This window comes from Hylobates moloch, unplaced genomic scaffold (genome assembly GCF_009828535.3).
Source record: "Hylobates moloch isolate HMO894 unplaced genomic scaffold, HMol_V3 SCAFFOLD_19, whole genome shotgun sequence".
Classification (NCBI taxonomy): Eukaryota; Metazoa; Chordata; class Mammalia; order Primates; family Hylobatidae; genus Hylobates; species Hylobates moloch.
The window spans coordinates 12082764-12102105 of record NW_026652294.1 but is presented as its reverse complement, the minus strand read 5'-3'; the positions used below and the strand labels follow the sequence as shown (position 1 = coordinate 12102105).

At 55.8% G+C, this 19342-nt stretch overlaps 1 protein-coding gene across 3 annotated transcripts; it reads left to right on the top strand.

Moving 5' to 3' along the window:
- Positions 1–8817: 8817 nt before the first annotated feature.
- Positions 8818–17764, top strand: RNF215 (ring finger protein 215). Of its 3 annotated transcripts, none has more exons than XR_004245403.2 (9): positions 8818–9221; positions 9490–9633; positions 10109–10180; positions 10261–10346; positions 11745–11901; positions 15862–15981; positions 16058–16214; positions 16450–16552; positions 16639–16653. XR_004245403.2 is itself a non-coding variant. In XM_032138797.2 (9 exons), the coding sequence occupies exons 1-9, from the start codon at positions 8937–8939 to the stop codon at positions 16659–16661; spliced, it is 1134 nt and encodes a 377-aa protein (XP_031994688.1). In that variant the 5' UTR covers positions 8819–8936; the 3' UTR covers positions 16662–17764. The 3 variants fall into 3 exon arrangements, 2 of the variants coding, with proteins under 2 accessions (XP_031994688.1, XP_058287238.1); XM_032138797.2 differs by having other exon boundaries at positions 8819–9221; positions 16058–16201; positions 16639–17764; XM_058431255.1 differs by lacking the exon at positions 15862–15981 and having other exon boundaries at positions 8819–9221; positions 16058–16201; positions 16639–17764.
- Positions 17765–19342: the final 1578 nt, after the last annotated feature.

Genomic DNA, 19342 nt, shown 5'->3' with positions numbered 1-19342 from the left:
TGGAGTGCAGTGTCACGACCTCCGCTCACTGCAACCTCCGCCTCCCGGGTTCAAGCTATTCTCCTGCCTTGGCCTCCCAAGTAGCTGAGATTACAGGTGCACGCCACCATGCCAGGCTAATTTTTGTATTTTTAGTAGAGATGGGGTTTCACCATGTTGGCCAGGCGGGTCTCGAACTCCTGACCTCAAGTGATCCTCCCGCCTCAGCCTCTCAAAGTGCTGGGATTACAAGTGTGAGCCACGGTGCCTGGCCTACAGGGATTATTAATAAATGTATCCTGAATGAATGAATGAATGTAAGAAATGCTCCAATAAAGACACAGATCCCGGGGCTGGCAGAACCCTGAGAGGGAGAGAGAAACATAGATCATTCAGGGATCATGCAACTTACCTCATTTAACAGCTAGGGAAACTGAGGCCCAGATAAGGCATGGCTTGCCCAAAGTTGTTAGTGGCATGACAGATGTGGAGTGCCCACTGCCTGGCACATGGAAAGTGCTCAGCTGTGCCCTCCCCTTATGGCCTGGAATGAATGCAGAGCTAGGCCCAGGAGTCTGTGGGCATCTCGTCTCCCAGAGCCATGCCTCGGCCCCCTCAACACTCAAGTCTCTGGGAGAGAGAAAGCAGAATGTCCCCAGTCTTTCTCCTTACCCGGAGGCAAAGGCACCAGGCCTGTTAAAGACATTTAAGGACTTTGCTCTGCCCTTGGTGTGGCCCCCACCATAGAGGCCTGCTGCAGGGTGCAGAGTGAGGGTTGAGGCCCCCAACGCCCACCTCTGCAGAGAGTTTTCAGGCAGTTCTGCCCTAGTTAGGCTCGCTGGCTTCTGGCCTGGGGCAGGACAGGGCTGCCTTCCTTACTGGATACATGGCTAAGATCTTTATATAAGACCCTCCAGGGCCAGGATGTTCTTTCCAGGGTAGAGCTTACTCAAAGGAAACTATTATAGAAGAATGGCATCTTGGCCGGGCGTGGTGGCTCACACCTATAATCCCAGCACTTTGGGAGGCCAAGGCGGGCAGATCACCTGAGGTCAGGAGTTCGAGACTAGCCTGGCCAACATGGTGAAACCCCGTCTCTACTAAAAATACAAAAATTAGCCAGGCGTGGTGGTGTGCATCTGTAGTCCCAGCTACTCAGGAGGTTGAGGCAGGAGAATAGCTTGAACCTGGGAGGCAGAGGATGCAGCGAGCTGAGATCATGCCATTGCACTCCAGTCTGGGGCGACAGAGCAAGACTCCCTCTAAAAACAAAACAAAACAAAACAAAAACAAGAAGCACAGCCACTTATATTGGTTCAGCAACATAGAGTTCACAAGGTACCTTTAGATCTAGCTTGTCACTTAAGCGTGGGACAATCCTCTAAGGTAGGCAGGTCAGGTGACTTATTGAGGAGCCTGAGGGAGAGGTGGTCATAGGTGGGCACGTGCAGAGTTGAGACTTAAACCCAAGTTTGTGGTTTCTAGGCCGTATGCTCCCAGGCCAAGGTGTGGACGGGCCTGGGAACTGCCTGAGAAAGTTACCCAAGAAAGTACAAGATCACCTTCACCCAGCAGGATACAGCCCTGCCCGCATCTGAAGTTACCCAAATAAAAGCCTCGGTAAAGTACCCTTCCCCAGGCCTGCCCCTCCCAGGTTCAACAGCTGCCTCTTTCTTCTTCCTCCACTGAGACTTAACCTACCTCCGGCCCACCATAAAACAGCTAGTTAATTTGATCATATAAATCCTAAATAGGCCCGGGCTCGGTTGCTCTCACCCGTAATCCCAGCACTTTGGGAGGCCGAAGTGGGCGGATCACCTGAGGTCAGGAGTTCAAGACCAGCCTGGCCAACATGGTGAACCCTGTATCTACTAATGAAATAAAATACAAAATTAGCCAGGTGGTGGGGGACCTGTAATCCAGTTTGGGGGGTGAGGCGGGAATCGTTGAACCAGAGAGATCGTGCCACTGCAGTCCAGCCTGGGCAACGGGAGAGAAACTCGGTCTAAAAAAAAAAAAAAAAAAACACCTAAATAAATAATCTGGTGAAGTCCTGGAGCTGGCTACCGAGAGAGAGTCCCTCCTTCCCATCCCCACTTTTTCTCCGTCCCCTAATCCCTGCCCTACAGTTCTTCCTCCCTGCTAGTTATGTTGCACCCCTGCTCAAGAATCTTCAGTGGCTCCCTGGTTCCTTCCTGAGTCGACTCAATCCCACTGATCTGCATCTGAGGCCTACCCCCACCCCATCCCAGCATTTCTTGGGGCACCAATGGCCACTTGCCCTCTCCACACACTTCATTTCAATCTGAGAAGCTTCCCATTGTCCCTTAGATACACCTCTGCCCTCCTGCCTCTGTGAGAGTTGCTGCTGTGTCCTGTATCCTCCTGCCAGGTCTTCCCCAGCCCTCAAGACTCTGATCAAATACTGTTTCCAGGAGCTTCTCCCTGAGCTACCCAATGCAACTAGACCTCTGCCAACCAGAAGTCCCCTTTCCTGGCCTTGATGTGGACTATTTTGCATTGTAGTGGCAACTATCAGGGAACAGCGTGGCCCAACAGGAAGAACCAGGCCTCCCGGGTCAGGCAGGCTGGAGGGGAGAGCCTTCTATGATGGGTGTGTTGCTCTGGGTATATCTTGCTGGGGACTTTGGTTAGGGGAACACAGAGTGTGAACAACTTAAAGAAGGCTGGTGGCACGCAGAGATCTAGGAGGAGCGTTGGGGTGGCAATCCTGGTGTTGACAGAGCCCTGTGCTTCAGACTCTTCTGGGGGCAGCTCTGGGCACAGGAAGGAGCACTGGACTGGGAGTCCGGTGTGTGGGCTGGAGACCATGTTCTTGCTTAATGTGCTGCCCTGACTATTCTGCAAGGCGCACATTTGGGGGTCTCCTCAGGGCTGCTGGCCCGTGCCCTCTAGACCTTGGTTATTTCCTCACTAAAATGAGGGCACTGGCCTTGAGATCAGAGGCCTCCTGTGTGCTCTGGCCTCAGAATCTGTGGTGCCAGGGAGAAGGGGGTGGCACAGAGATTGGCACTGTGATTTGAGAGTTGGAAAGAACAGTCTTTTAAACTCTTCAACAAATATTTGTGGAACACTCTACTTCCACGGGGCCAGGGCAGTGCGAACTCTCTGGAAAGCCCTTGTGCCTGCGGGCAGCCATGCAGAAAAGCCCTGGCCCCAGCCTCCTCCCCTCCTCCCAGCCCAGCCCTGTGGGGTTTGCAGCCGCCTCAAGTCACCTGCCTCCTCTGGGTGTCTGTGATCTGGGGAGAGAACTAATCCTGCCACTGTGAGAATTCCAAGTGAAATCATGGCTGGGGAAGTGGTGGGCGCACACAGGTGAGGGATTATTATTACTATGGTGTTGCTTCTGAAGGCACAACAGAGAGTGAGAAACTAAGCCTGTCTGGCTCCTCCCCCGAGCCCCACTTCCTCCTCACTTCCGCAGTCCAGCCTGGCTTTGCAAAGAAACAAAATCCTCTCCCCACCCCACTTCCCACACTCAAACCCCTGATTAAGTCCATTACCTTCCTGGGTATCACTGTCTAATCCCTAAGCCCTTTCTCACCAGTCTCCAGTTGTCTCCAAGAGCCAAATCCCTTTAGAATGAAGTGGCCCAGTTAGCTGTGAGCACAGAGGCTGGGGGCAGGGAGCTGGGACCTCAGGAGTCCCCCAGAGATGGGGGGAGGGCCGGAGGGGTGCTGGGGCCCCTGCTATGGCTCTGGCACTAGCTGGAAGGAGCCTAGGGACTTCCCTTGGGAAGGATGGGTTGCCATTTCCGCCCCAAATATTAAGCTAAAATAGAGTCCAGAGTCCATAGGCAAGCTTGTTCCCATGCCAGTGACCTCTCAGAGCAGAATGGCATAGGAGTGGGCCCACCAACTCTGGAACCAGACTACCTGGGTTTGGGTCCCGGTTCTATAACCTAGCAAAGTTACTTGACCTCTGCCTCAATTTCCCATCTGTAAAATGACAGTGATCATCTTACTACCTCCTATGATTGGAATGAGATTAAATGAGCTAATTTGTGAAAAAAACATTGAAGAGTACCTGGAACACTGTAAAGCTATTCGCTGTTTTTTAAATTTTTTGTGGGTTTTTTTTGTAGAGATGGGGGTCTCACTATGTTGCCCAAGCTGGTCTTGAACTCTTGGCCTCAAGTGATCCTCCCACCTTGGCCTCCCAAAGTGCTGGCATTACAGGCGTGACCCACTGTACCCAGCTGGTATCAGCTGTTTTCACTTGCACTCTCTGTTTCTTCTCTCGAATATTCTTGCCATTCTGGTGCCAGCCCACACACTACCTCTTAGAGAGGTCTCCCTTCCCTGGTAATGAGGCTGAAGTGGCCTCTGGCCCCCAGCCCCTCTCTGATGCTATTTTATGTCGTTCCTGTGGCATCTACCGTGGCCTGAAATGATCTTGCTTGTGTATGTGGTTATGGTTTCCTATCTGTTCTCAAGGGCAGAAGCCATTGCTGGTCACTGCTCCATGCCCAGTGCCTAGCACCGAGAAGGCCTCTGATATCCATTTGTGGGCATGACACTCACCCTGTCCCTGAGAGCTGGGCCCAAGGAAGGAGCAGGACCCCCTCTACTTTACAGCCCATGCCACAATTACGCTGCGGCTACTTTGCGTCTGCCCTGTGTGATCTTGAGTGAGTCATCGACCCTCTGAGCATCTGGGTGAGTGGAGGGAGGTGGCAGATGGAACTAGGCAATCAAGGGACACTTTAAGATCTTCTAAGACAACTTGTTTTATGTGCTGGGACTCATGTCCATAAGGTAAAGGGATCTTAGGGACCTCCATGTTCTAAAAATACCACCACCTCAGGCCTAGCTGTCCCTGTTGCCACTGGGCCTGAAGCCCCCACTGATGGTGACACATTTCCGTGAGTTAGGCATTGTCTTCTTCAAGGCCCTTTTTGTACAAAACAGTCACTGGGCCCCATGTGGCCACATTCCCCAGCGACCAGCCTGCCACCTGGTGGCAGCTTGATTACATTGGCCTCTTCCTCATCAGTGGGGCCCAGGTTCATTCTCACTGGAACAGACACATATTCTAGATGTGGATTTGCCTTCCCTGCCCTCCATCCTTCTGCCAGCACCACCATCTGCGTACTCACGGAATGCCTCATCCATTTTTATGGCATTTGCACAGCCTGGTGTGTGACCAAACAACTCATTTCACAGCAAAGGAAGAGAAGCAGAAGGCTCAGGTTCACGGAATTCGAGGGCCTTATCATACACCCCATTCCTGGTACCAGTTCTAAAACATTTCATCCTCATCACCACCCCCTTCCACCGCTGAGGTAACATATTCCGTGCCTCACACTTTCATTAATAGCTTTGTTTCTTCCTAGGTCCCCCTGCAACTTTACAGAATAAGGAGAGACAGAGGAATTGGGGGCTTCTCCATGCAGGTCTCTGCCCAGCCCAGGGCCAGGAAACCTTGTATCCCAAGAAACAAGCTACTTGGAATCACAGCATGTCTGATGAAAGGCCCTCCCAAGTCATTTAGTCCAAGCTCCCATTTTACAACTGAGGACGCAGGCCAAGAAAACGGAAGTGGCTTGCCCAGAGGCCCATGGTGAGAGAGTGACAGCCCTGTCCCCTCTAGCTCTCCACCCTCTCTTGGGAGTTTGGATCTGTGGGTTGGGCTACTCCAGAGAGAGTCCACAGGGCTGAGGGTCCTGTTGTCCATCCCTGGGAGCAGGGTGCCTGCATGTCTCTTAGCTGGCATCCCTTCCCCCCCTTCTGGGGTCCTCCAGTCCCCTCCTCCTCAGATACTCCACTCCTAGGCAGGGCCTCAAGGCCACTCATCTCCTTGCAGTCAATCTCCCATCCTTGGCTGCCTCACTTCCTGGGCTTACACTGCACTCTGCTCCCCGCCAGCATTGGCTCCAGTCTTTACTGTTTCTTTACCCACCCCCTAACCCTCCTCACCCCAAAGCAGCAGAAGGCCCCCGGCTGGGCTGAGCTACACCCACCCACATTGAGGTAACATCCTCCAGCTCTTGTTCCTTCTGCGATAACCAGGGGTTCCCATGGAAGAACACACCACAGGGAACTGGTTACCCACCAAGTTTGCAAGGGGGCTCCAGCTCTCACTGATGGAAGGCTAGGATGTGGATATTTGTGGGGAAGCAGAACTGTGTTCTAGGTGGGGGACAAGCGTGAACAAGGACCTGCATCTCGTTGGAGTGTGTATGTTGAGGGGTGACTAGGTCGGTGGGGTGAGGGGTAGGGAGAAAGTGGGGACAGGACAGGCAGAACATGGAGCCAAAGACCTGGCTGATTACAGGGTGCGTCCTTGCAACCCTGTTGTTGGGACTGACAGATGGGCTGGGACAGTCACAGAATTGGAGAAGCAAGCCTCTCCACAGGCACCACGGGGCTTCCACAGTGCATTTTGTAGCTTATGAAGAGTTATTTCGTACATATGAAAAAACGTTAGTAACATATCCAAGTACTGATCCCTTATCCTTGGGCGACACATTCCAAGATCCTCAGTGGATGCCAGAAACCTCAGGTAGTGCTGAACACATACTGTGTTTCTTCAGTCTGATAACTCTGAGGCCTACTAAGTGACTAACAGGTAGTAACATTTACAGCATGGGGAGGATTCACATCCAGGGTAGAATGGAGAGGAAGGGCAAGAGATTTCATCACGCTACTCAGAACAGCATGCAATTTAAAACTTATGAATTGTTTATTTCTGGAATTTTCCATTTAATATTTTTTTGGACCTCGGTTGGCTGAAGGTAACTAAAACCTCAGGTAAGGGGAGACTACTATAGACCAATGGAATAGAACAGAGAATCTAGCTACGTGCAGTGGCTAATGCCTGTAAGCCCAGCACTTTGGGAGGCTGAGGCAGGCAGTTCCCTTGAGCCCAGGAGTTCAAGACCAGCGTGGGCAACATGGTGAAACCCTGTCTCTACAAAAAAGAAAAAAAAAATTAGCTGGGCATGGTGGCACACCCCTGTGGTCTCAGCTACTTTGGAGGCTGAGGTGGGAGAATCGGTTGACCCTGGGAGGTGGAGGTTGCAATGAGCTGAGAAATCACCATTGCACTCCAGCCTGGGCAACAGAGAGAGACCCTGTCTCAAAAATAAACAAATGCAAAAATAATTTTTAATGCTTAAACTTTTACTTTACTTATTTAGGTCTTTAATCTATATGGAATTCATATTTTGTATATGATGTGTATGTAATAGGGGTCTAATTTCTTTTCCTAATGGTTAATTCAATTTCTCAGCACAATTTACCAAACAGTCCATGATACTGCCTCCTTCTATCTCCACAAACACAATGTTTCCTCTGACGTACACCATCTTTAGATGTGTGGGTCAGTTTCTGGCCTATTTCATGTTCCATTTATCTGTCTTTAGGCTGATATTGGGGGCTGTCTTATATTCCCATCTCACACTTCTTCAGGAGCAACTTGGTTATCCCATATCGGTGTTCATACAGGTGTTCACTGTAAAATTCTTTCAATTTTTCTGGAGAAAAAAGAGTGTTGTGGCTCATCTGGCCCAGGCTGGAGTGCAGTGGCACCATCTCAGGTCACTGCAAGCTCCGCCTCCCGGGTTCATGCCATTCTCCTGCCTCAGCCTACCGAGTAGCTGGGACTACAGGCGCCTCCCAACATGCCCAGCTATTTTTTTGCATTTTTAGTAGAGACGTGGTTTCACCTTGTTAGCCACGATGGTCTCCATCTCCTGACCTCATGATCCTCCCGCCTCAGCCTCCCAAAGTGCTGGGATTACAGGCGTGACCCACCGCGCCCGGCCCACCATACAATTTTTAAAGGCTCAGGTTTCAGACTGAGCCAGCTCCCAGCAGCCCCAAACCTTGGAGAAACGGACAAGTTTTAGAACAGTAGTGGTAATTCCACATTCCAGTAGACGTTTGAGTTATTTGCTGGGGGTGAGGCAGTGTTGATTTTACATGGTGCTTATTTATATATTTAGAGATGGAGTTTCACTCTTGTCGCCCAGGCTGGAGTCCAATGGTGCGATCTCAGCTCGCCGCAACCTCCACCTCCCGGGTTCAAGCGATTCTCCTGCTTCAGCCTTCCGAATAGCTGGGATGAGAGGCATGCGCCATCACGCCCGACTAATTTTGTATTTTTAGTAGAGACGGGGTTTCTCCATATTGGTCAGGCCAGCCTCGAACTCCCGACCTCAGGTGATCCGCCCGCCTCGGCCTCCCAAAGTGCTGGGATTACAGGCGTGAGCCACCGCGCCCGGCCTATGGTGCCCAGTCCACAGATGAGGGAAGTGACCCAGCCTCTCGGTCCCACTGAGGCACTGTGTCCCTGCCTGCTTCGTCTTGCCTTGCCCCCCACCCAGCCCCTTTCCCCTGCCCCTCCATCTCCCCCGTCGGCTTCCCACGCCAGTCTCTGGTTCTCTACCTCCTGCTGTTTAGTGGGGTCGAGACAGGGAGGACCAGGGAAGAGAGGGATGTGACTTGGCCCTGGCCACCCCGTGGGTCCACGGGGCTGCCGCAGAACAAGGGCCTGCCACCAGGCCCCTTAGACATCCCTTGCTCCTGCCCTTCTCGGGCTCTGATCGTGTCTCTGCTCCCCCAGGTCGCCCTTTCCAACTATCTTCCTGTCTGCCCCGCTGCCGCGTCCGCTGCCGGAGCATCCCGCTGCCTGCGAGCACCTCCTCTCTCTGACTTCCCGCCTTCCCGCTGCGACCCGGGTTTCTCTCCTCTCCAGCTCCCTCTGCCGCCGGCGCCTGAGCTCTCCGCGGCCACCAGGGGGCGCCCGCGGCCCAATCTGGGCGCGCGAGCCGCCAAGCGCCCACTCCGTTCCTCCTGGTGCCCCGCCCCGTCCGGCCGCGGTCCCGCCCCTCCCGGCGCCCCGCCCCGTCCGGCAGCGGCTTCGCTCCCTCCGATCCCCCACGCGCCCGGGACCCCCGGCCCCACTGTTGCGCCAGCTCGCCGGGTCTGGCCATGGGCCCCGCCGCTCGCCCCGCGCTGAGATCGCCGCCGCCGCCTCCGCCGCCGCCCCCGTCGCCGCTGCTGCTGCTGCTGCCCCTGCTGCCGCTGTGGCTGGGCCTGGCGGGGCCCGGGGCCGCGGCGGACGGCAGCGAGCCGGCAGCCGGGGCGGGGCGGGGCGGAGCCCGCGCCGTGCGGGTGGACGTGAGACTGCCGCGCCAGGACGCTCTGGTCCTGGAGGGCGTCAGGATCGGCTCCGAAGCCGACCCGGCGCCCCTGCTGGGCGGTCGTCTGCTGCTGGTGAGCGCTGCTGAGCCATCTGGCCGCATCACTAAACCCCTCTCCTAACCCTCCCTAGAGACCCCGCACCCTGAACCGACGTTCATCCTCCACCAAGCCCTGACAGTCCAGCGCCCCTCCCCAGGCTCCCCAGGCCCCCAGCATTCAGGCTTCCCAAACCTGAGAGCCAGATGATCTCCGAACTGTGTCCTTGCATCCACTGTGATGACCCCGGCTCCCTCCTCCCCCACACCCTGCCTCCCTCTGCTCATGGCCCCTTGCCATACAGATGGACATCGTGGATGCCGAACAGGAGGCGCCGGTGGAAGGCTGGATTGCAGTGGCATACGTGGGCAAGGAGCAGGCGGCCCAATTTCACCAGGAGAATAAGGGCAGGGGCCCGCAGGCCTATCCCAAGGCCCTGGTCCAGCAGGTGCAGGGGATGTCTATGGGGGAGGCGGCTGGAGGAATGGATTCCAAGGCATCTGCTAGAGCCAGGCCCTCCTTAGATGGGCCCTTAAGAGCTTGCAGAGAAGCCCTAGGCCTGGTGGGTCAGGGCACCCTAGTTTGAAGAATGGAGTCAGCATGGCTTCGAAGCAGGGAGGTGAGAGGAGGCCAGAGAGAGGTTGGGAAGCTTGACCAGGCTCTGAGAGTATGGGATGGGGGAGCTGCTGCTGGCGACCACTGCGGGGACTGCCCTGCTAGGACCGGGGAAGGCACAGCGCATCTGGAAGGGAGGCAGGAGGAAGGAAGCGGTTTCCACCCTTGACCTCAAGCAGCTTATGGCTAGTCTGTCCAGAGTTTTGCTCACTGCAGGGCCAGGAGCTAAGAGCAGCTGGGGCTGCAGGTGGTGAGACAGGTGTACAGGCAGGGTATATGCTAGCCTCTCACCTTCTATCCCTCTGCAGATGCGGCGGGCCCTCTTCCTGGGAGCCTCTGCCCTGCTTCTCCTCATCCTGAACCACAACGTGGTCCGAGAGGTAAATCAGACCAGGCCATGAGGGTAAGCAAGCTGGGGAAAGGAGGACCCAGGCCTGCTGACCTCCTTGTCTCCCTGCAGCTGGACATATCCCAGCTTCTGCTCAGGCCAGTGATCGTCCTCCATTATTCCTCCAATGTCACCAAGCTGTTGGATGCACTGCTGCAGTGAGTTGGCATTTAGACTTCAAAGGACTGACCCTGGGTACAGAGAGCCCCTGGTTCTCCCATGGACTGAGGGGGCTTGGGACCAGGGCCTTACCTGTTAGCCTTTTTTTGTTTGTTTGTTTGTTTGTTTTTGAGATGGAGTATCACTCTTGTTGCCCAGGCTGGAATGCAATGGTGCAGTCTCGGCTCACTGGAACCTCTGCCTTCCAGGTTCAAGTGATTCTCCTGCCTCAGCTTCCCAAGTAGCTAGGATCACAGTCATGTGCCACTACACCCAGCTAATTTTTTGTATTTTTAGTAGAGGCAGGGTTTCACCATGTTGGCCAGGCTGGTCTTGAACACCTGACCTCAGGTCCACCTGCCTTGGCCTCCCAAAGTGCTGGGATTAAAGGCATGAGCCCCGTTGCCACTGCTCCTGCTGCTGCCCCTGCTGCCACTGTGGCTGGGCCTGGCAGGGCCCGGCCTGTTAACTTTTTTTTTTTTTGAGACAGAGTTTCGCTCTGTCACCTAGGATGGAGTGCAGTGGCGTGATCTCGGCTCACTGCAAGCTCCACCTCCCGGGTTCATGCCATTTTCCTGCCTCAGCCTCCTGAGTAGCTGGGACTACGGGCACCCACCACCACGCCCGGCTAATTTTTTTGTATTTTTAGTAGAAACGGGCTTTCACCGTGTTAGCCAGGATGGTTGATCTGCTGACCTTGTGATCCACCCGTCTCGGCCTCCCAAAGTGCTGGGATTACAGGCATGAGCCACCGCGCCCGGCCAACTGTTAGCTTTAAGACTGCCCTCTCGGCTGGGAATGGTGGCTCATGCCTGTAATCCCAGCAGTTTGGTAAGCCGAGGAAGTAGTATCACTTGAGTCCAGGAGTTTGAGACCAGCCTGGGCAACATGGCAAGACTCAGTCTCTACAAAAAATACAAAAATTAGCTGGGCATGGTGGGACATGCCTGTAGTCCCAGCTAATCAGGAGGCTGAAGTGGGAAGATCACTTGAGCCCCGGGGATAGAGCTGTGACTGTGCCACTGCACTCTGGTCTGGGTGACAAAGGGAGACCCTGTCTCAAAAATAAAAAAAAAGACTGTCCTCTCCCAGGCTGAAAAATGGGTGAGGGGATGGGAAGGAGGTGCCAGAGCCTGGAGCTTGGAGCAAGGAGGTGGCTCTGTGGGCAGAGAGGACTGGCCGCAGCGAGGAGGAAGATGGACTCCCTGGGCTTGCAGGCTTCCATGGCCTGGTGTGAAAACTGGAAAAACCAATAGAGGGAAAAGGCCTGGGGCAAAGTGGAAGGCCAACAGGGGCGACAGTCGTAGGTATCCTTTTCCTGCAGAGCTGGGGTGGGTGGGTCTGGGCCTCCCTTCCCAAGAGTCCTTCCATCTGGCCCTGGTGACTTTCCCTCCCAGGAGGACCCAGGCCACGGCTGAGATCACCAACGGAGAGTCCCTGTCTGCCAATATCGAGTGGAAGCTGACCTTGTGGACCACCTGTGGCCTCTCCAAGGATGGCTATGGAGGATGGCAGGACTTGGTCTGCCTGGGAGGCAGTCGTGCCCAGGAGCAGGTGGGTGCTAGCAGATTACATGGGGCCTAGGGAAAGGAGGCTCGTGGGGCCACATATGTGGCCTTGTAATGCAAATCCTGTGGCTTCTCCCCACCTTAGTGACAAGGACGGCCTCTCCCACCCCACAGGAGTGCTGTGAGTGTTCAGAGACATGGTGCAGGTGGGCGCTCAGTGGGGCGCCTGGGCCAGGTCACATGCAGTCAGTGTTAGCTGTTGTCCTCACGTTCTGCAGGCATTGGGAAGCCTTATTCCACTGCCTGTAAAGTTCAGACCCCTTCGCGTGGCTTCCCCAGCTCTCTGCATCACTCACTCACTCTATTTTTCTAGTCCTTTTTTCTACGCTCTGGCCACCCTGTACCAATGACTACACATGCTCTGGCCTTCTGCTACTGGGCCTTGTCTATGCCTGGCTGTAGACGTGGACACCTTTTCTTTCTAGGTCCACACGTCCTAGTCTAGCTAGAACCTTCACAACTCATCCTGCCACCATTCTTTGGAAAGCTTCCCTCACACCCCAGCTTGAAGTCCCCTCTCTCTCTCTCTCCCTCTTTTGTATCACAGCAAGGCGTGGTCAGGCCATCCCTGGGCTTCTTGGGACAGCCCATCCTGCATGTGATGAGGCGCGTCACTTTGTCTCCTGACAGCCAGGACTGTGTTTTATCGTCTCTGGATTTCCAGCGCTTGGCATCAGGGCATTCAAGGGTATTCTGTCCAGAAGCATTTCTTGAGTCTCTACTCTGCCGGGCAGTCACATCCCAGTCTCCTGGTGTACAGCCTCCAGCAGGTGTTGGCCACCGTGGGCGGTGCAGGGCAGCTTCAAGTGGGGCAATCTTGGGGTCAAATCCTGGCTTGGAAACCTTAGCTGACTGATCTCAGGCTGGGAGTTTCACCTCTCTGGCCTCGTGTTTCTCATTTGCGAACAGGGACGGTACTCTGTGTATCCCTGTCATGGGTGGCCCACACAGGCCTCTGGACAGGTCAGGTATTGGTGAGAGGCCTGGGGTGGGGCTGTGCACAGTCTGCAGGTCGGTCTGGCTGCTCCAGAGGGCAGAGCTGAGCCGCCTTGGCCGGGCTGCAGGCTGAGGTCAAGGTGGTCCCAACCCAATTATTGGGTGGCCATGGCCGCTAAAGTGTCTGAAGGGTGGCTGGAGTAGGCATCTCAGTGGCTGGCCTGATGGGCATTGGGCTCTCAGTCCTGACCCCAGGGCCCAGTCACTGTCCCTCCAGCCTCTGGAAGTCCAGAGCAGCAACACCCATGTATCAGGAAGGTCTGATGAACAGCAGTGGCACGATCTTGGCTCACTGCAGCCTCAACCTCCTGGGCTCAAGTGACCCTCCCACCTCAGCCCCCCAAGTAGCTGGGACTACAGGCATGTGCCACCATGTCTAGCTAATTTTTGTATTTTTTGTAGAGATGGGGTTTCACTATGTTGCCCAGGCTGGTCTGAACTCCTGAGCTTAGGCTTTCGGCCCACCTCGGCCTCCCAAAGTGCTGGAATTACAGGCATGAGCCACCATGCCCAGCTAATGAACAGTCCTTACTGCTCTGATGGCAAGCTCCCATCCTGCCCTCCATCCTCATCTGGGGCTCTACAAGGTGTGTTCCCCAAGATGCACTGAACCTGGGGCACATAGGGCTCCCCAGGATGCAATGAACCTGGGGAGGCTGGGTCTTTGGCCTCAGTGGAGCTTCAGGCTGGCCACACCTTCAGCCCACTCAGCTGGCTGCTCCAAGGCGTGGAGCTCTACAGCAGGCTCTGCCCTGGAGAGCTTATGCCATAATGGCCACTTAATCCTGGCATGGGGCTCAGGGGAGTGTCACTTTGTCTCCTGACAGCCAGGGCTGTGTTTTATCATCTCGGGATTCCAACACTCGGCATCAAGGGCATTCAAGGGTATTCTGTCCACAAGCTTTTTTTTTTTTTTTTTTTTTTTTGAGACAGAGTTTCGCTCTTGTTGCCCAGGCTGGAGTGCAATGGCACAATCTCGGCTCACCACAGCCTCCGCCTCCCGGGTTCAAGCGATTCTCCTACCTCAGCCTCCCTAGTAACCGGGACTACAGGCATGCACCACCACACACAGGCTAATTTTTTGTATTTTTAGTAGAGACGGGGTTTCTCCATGTTGGTCAGGCTAGTCTCGAACTCCCAACCTCAGGTGATCCGCCCACCTCGGCCTCCTAAAGTGCTGGGATTACAGGCGTGAACCACCGCGGCCTACCCACAAGCATTTCTTGAGTTACTTCTCTGCCAGGCAGTGATGCCCCGGTCTCCTGGTGTACAGCCCCCAGCAGGTATTGGCCAACGTGGGCTGCTCCAGCCCTGGGCTCACGGGAGCCCAGTCTGGACAGCAGATAGGCCAGAGACATGCTGTCACTCTGCTGGGGTGAGCACAGAGCTGGTGGTGGCCCCGGGACCCTCTAGGGCATGATAAAGGCACTCAGCCTGGGGCTTGGGGACAGCTTCCTAGAACAGGTAGCACTGCCCAGCTGCAGCTGGAGGAGAGAAGAGGGCAGGACGGAGAGGGGAGCTGGGGGTCACAGACACTTCCCAGTGAGGGCCCCCAGAGCACCTCCACTGTGAGCAGAGCAACGGCTTGTGGCACTAGCAGCACCCAGGCTTGTCTAGAGCGGTGGCCTCTTCACATCAGATCATTTCTCAGCCCCTCTTCCCCACATGACGGTAGATGAGCTTCAGCATCGGTTGGGGAAGAACACGATGGCAGAGCAGCACTCAGCTGCAGAGAGCTTTGAAGTGAATGCATGTATTAGTCCTAACACATCCACAGACCCTGTGCAGAGGCGCACCTGGAGGGAGCGTGCTGTTTTGCTCACTCCGCTGCGCCATCTCCTGAGCCAGCTGTTGAGTAGTCAGAGCCCAGCAGCCACACCGCATCTGGGGCGAGTTGAGTCAAGATCACTGTGGTTCCCTCAGTCACTCTGAGGCTGCCCAGGGGCCCGGGGCCCCCAGGCTTTAAAGTGTTCTCTTAGTCATGTTTCCTTTACAAATTCAGTCATTCCACAAAGATGGTGGGAGGTACTGGGTTAGGGTGGTGACCACATCAACTATGGTTACCTCCCACCAATGGGAGCGCACAGACCCCCAAGGGCAGCTGCAAGAGAACGCTGGGTGGCGCGGGTGTGAGGAGGGCGGTGCAGTGGGAGGTTAGGGGGGCACATTCACCCAGCCATAAGAGGTCAGGGAGCTTCTAGAGCAAGATGTGGTGGAGGCAGCAGCCGAGGAAAGGGATAAGGTGGAAGAGGGTTCCCAAGACAGGGAACAGTGTGGAAAGGCACAGACACGGGTGGGAGCCAGCAGCACAGGACACTGAGAGGAGGCAAGTGGCACTACAGGGAAGGAGCTCAGGCAGGGGAGTTGCAGGGCCTGGTGTGCAGAGGAGAACCCTCTGGCCGTGGGTGGGAAATGGGTGGCAACGAGGGCATGAGACCCACCCCCGCCCAGGAGACCCACCCCTGCCCTTGGGGGCTGGCTCCCTCCCGTACTGGGGGGTGTGAACGTTCAGGCTGGATGGGTGAGTGGGTGATGGCAGGGCCTGAGAAAGCCGACCAGGAGGAAGTGCAGGAGGATGGGGGTGGGAGAGTGAGCGGGTCCCAGGCTGGGTGCTGGGTTGCTGGGTGCTAGGTTGGGGAGTCTCTGAGGCTACCAGATAGAAGCTTCTGTGTGTGCAAAACATCAGGTTTGTTGCCCAGAGAGCCCTGGGCTGGGAATGGATGTGGCTCTCCTTGGAGCTGGATAGGAAGACGTGTAGGGCAGAGTGAGTGATCCTGAGAAGCACACAATGGAAGGGACGGAGCCATCAGAAGAGGAAGCTGGGGACCGCAAGGACACAGGCCGTCAGCACACCTCACCTGCCTGCTCCCTGGCGTTCCTGGGGGTAGATGTTCCTAAGGGCGGCGTGTGGGGGTGGCCCCGTGTCCCTGATGACTGCTTCCCTCCCCAGAAACCCCTGCAGCAGCTGTGGAACGCCATCCTGCTGGTGGCCATGCTCCTGTGCACAGGCCTCGTGGTCCAGGCCCAGCGGCAGGCGTCACGGCAGAGCCAGCGGGAGCTCGGAGGCCAGGTGGGAGCCAGCCCCAGGGAGCCCCAGTGCCCTCAGCCCTTGGACCTGCAAGACTGTGCCCGTCCTCTCCCCACAGGTGGACCTGTTTAAACGCCGCGTGCTGCGGAGACTGGCATCCCTCAAGACACGGCGCTGCCGGCTGAGCAGGGCAGCGCAGGGCCTCCCAGATCCGGGTGCTGAGACCTGTGCCGTGTGCCTGGACTACTTCTGCAACAAGCAGGCTAGTGCCCCGGGTAGAGACCAGCCATCAGCTCACCTGTGATGCCTCTCGCCTTACTCCCGGGACCTTGGAACCACCCCCACCAGGCCCTTCTCCTTCAGCCCCCAGGGCTACAGAGCAGAATTTCAGGGGGGTGGGGGAAGCCGTGAGGTTTCAGTTCCCCAGCTGAGACGAGGGGCATGGGACTAGGCACCCCCACGTGGAGTCCTGCTTCGGTGGCCTGAGCCCTTCCTCCCCCACCCCTGTAGTGGCTCCGGGTGCTGCCCTGTAAGCACGAGTTTCACCGAGACTGTGTGGACCCCTGGCTGATGCTCCAGCAGACCTGCCCACTGTGCAAATTCAACGTCCTGGGTGAGCACCAGGGGCGGGAACCCTCGGCTTACTCCGCCTGCTCTTCACTTGATGCCTCTCCCTGTTCTTCTTCCCCTCCTCTGCAGGGAACCGCTACTCCGATGATTAGCTGCCCAGCTGGACTCTGCACATGGGGATGGACCCTTCCTGCCTGCACCCCTGTCCTCAGCCTGGGCTCCCAGGACAGGACAGGATGGGACAGCAGGATAGGCAGGACAGCAAGCCCAGTGGGTGGGAGGAAGGATGAGGGCCCCACCATGTCCACACTGGGAAGGAGGGCCCCACAGCTGCAGGCTGCGGATCTAGGGCTGGGACCTGTCAGTCAAGGAAGAGAGGTCACTTTGGGACCTCTGCAATCCCGTGATGTGAGTCTGCCCTCCTCACAGGCAGTTCCCAGGTCAATAGGGAAAGAGAATATGGGGCCAGTGTAGCTGTCGCCAGGGTTCTGGGAGCTCCCTGTGGCCTGTCTGGGAATCCCTGGGGGCTGGGACTACAGTGGCCAGGTTTTGTGCTTATTTATTGGGGGGTGGGTTGAGGGAAGAGCTATCTGGCCTTGGGGTACCCTGGCCTGACCGTCTTTCAGGATACCTCTTGTCAAGGCTGTCTGCCTGTTGCCTTTGGTCCTCGAGCACTGGGAGCCATGGGTCCCACTGCCTGTCCAGCCTTCCTGGGCCTGGCTAGGACCAGAGGCCTTGGAAACCATCCTGTTCTGGACTCCTTGGCTGCAGCTTTGTGTTGCCGACCGGGATACTCGAAGCCACAGGATCAATGTGGTGCCTCATCCAGGGGCATCCATTTTTTTTTTTTTTTTAAAGAGGTGGAGTAGGGAAGGTTTAATAGTAAAATAAACGTGGCTATATTTTAACATAAGATGTAAAATGTGTATGGGTGTTTTAAGATTTTTAAAAGTTACCTTAGGTTCTACTGCCTGTGGTAGATGGAATTCTAAGATGGCCCCCAAGGTCTCCCACTACCACCCGCCGTGAACATGCCTTGCATTAATATAATCTCTGGAACTGGGACTCGGAAGGGATTTTATTTATTTATTTTATTTTTATTTCTTGAGATGGAGTTTCACTCTTGTTGCCCAGGCTGGAGTGCAATGGCATGATCTCGCCTCACTGCAACCTCTGCCTCCCGGGTTCAAGCAATTCTCCTGCCTCAGCCTCCCAAGTAGCTGGGATTACAGACATGTGCCACCACGCCCGGCTAATTTTGTATTTTTAGTAGAGACGGGGTTTCTCCATGTTGGTCAGGCTGGTCTCGAACTCCCGATCTCAGGTGATCCACCTGCCCAAAGTGCTGGGATTACAGACATGAGCCACTGCGCCCGGCTTCTCAAAGGGATGTTAAGCCCATGGTTGGGTTCTGTCTTATGGCAAGCTGACCTGAAGATAGGGAAAGTATTTGAGTGAGCCTTGCCCTAACCACATGAGCCTATTTAAAGTAGTTTTCTGCTGGTAGAAGAGGAGGAAGTCAGGGATTTGAAGCATGTGGGGGATTCAGTACATGAGAAATCCTCTGTTGTTGACTTGAAGATGGAGGGAGCCCCATGGCAAGGAAGGTGGACAGCCTCTAGGAGCCGAGAGAGGACCTGGCTTACAGCCAGCCAGCGAGGACACAGGGACCTCAGTCCCACGGCCACAAGGATCGGAATTCTGCCAACAAGTGGAGCTTGGAAGCCAATTCTTCCCCAGAACCGGCAGAAAGGAACGCAACCTGGTAGATACCTCAATTTCAGCCCTCTGGGACCCAGAGCAAAAAAACCCAGCCACACAGAACCTGGACTTCTGACCGCCAGAACTGGGAGCTAATGAATACATGGCCACGAAGTTGGTGGGCGCCTGAGAGAGCTGCTCAGCTGTGAGGTCCTTCCCCTGGACTTGAGCACAGGCCTTCTGGCTCGGGGTGCTGAGGGATGCTGCTCCCCTGTGAGGGGGGTACCCGGGGCACCCCAGCCTCCCTTAGGAACTCCCAGGCCCCTCAGAAGCAGGAAGTTGGGCTGACCAAGGCTGTGGCAGCTCAGCTATATACATGGCCCCTCTTGACCCTTCTCTGTGAACTGAGGTGCTCTACCTGACGGCCTCTTCACCAAGGGAAAATGCTTCAGGCATTTGGGAGCATGCACCCTGAGAAGGCCTCCGCAAGTTTTTGGAGACTGTCCTTCACAGGTGAGGTGGCTCAGGGTAGGCTGGTGGCTTCATGAGGAAAACCAGAGCCCCAGATGCTTGGCCGCATGGCACCGTGGGCTGAAGAGATCCCCAAGGGACAGGGATGGGAAAGCCAGGGCTGGCAGGGTGTCCTCTGCTTGGTGGAGGCCTTGCCCCGCCTTCAGTGGCCTCCTGGGGCTGTGACCTCCAGGATTTAGAGAAACCTTCATGACGGTCACCATTTCCTAAAGGCAAGGAGTTCCTCAGTGAAAAGAGGCCTAACCTCTTGGGTCCTTAATGTGCCCAGCGCAGGTCCAGAGCCAGGATGGGAGGCTGAAGGCGTTGCTGCCCTCTGCCTGCTTCAGACGTCCTCACCGGCCCTTCCTCTGTCCACTCCCACCTGACCCCTTTCTGAGTCAGTGCGGACCACTGAGCCCAGGTTCACCCCTCGACCCTTGCTCTGGGGATAGAAAGACGGCCCTTCACCTGGCCCAGGTCCTAGGAGCTTCCTCTGCCCTGGGTGTACTCTCCTATCCCACAGCCTCTGTCGGGAGGGAAGCAGGAAGGCCCCTTTTACTGAGGGCCCATAGTGCCAGGACTCTGCCGACTGACTGAACTACATGGCTGGGGACTCAGTGGC

Coding starts and splice junctions, on each gene's coding strand:
- RNF215 (XM_032138797.2), top strand. CDS start 8,937: ATGGGCCCCGCCGCTCGCCCCGCGCTGAGATCGCCGCCGCCGCCTCCG. Junction 10,181..10,260: donor ACCACAACGTGGTCCGAGAG/GTAAATCAGACC, acceptor GTCTCCCTGCAG/CTGGACATATCCCAGCTTCT. Junction 16,202..16,449: donor ACTACTTCTGCAACAAGCAG/GCTAGTGCCCCG, acceptor CCACCCCTGTAG/TGGCTCCGGGTGCTGCCCTG.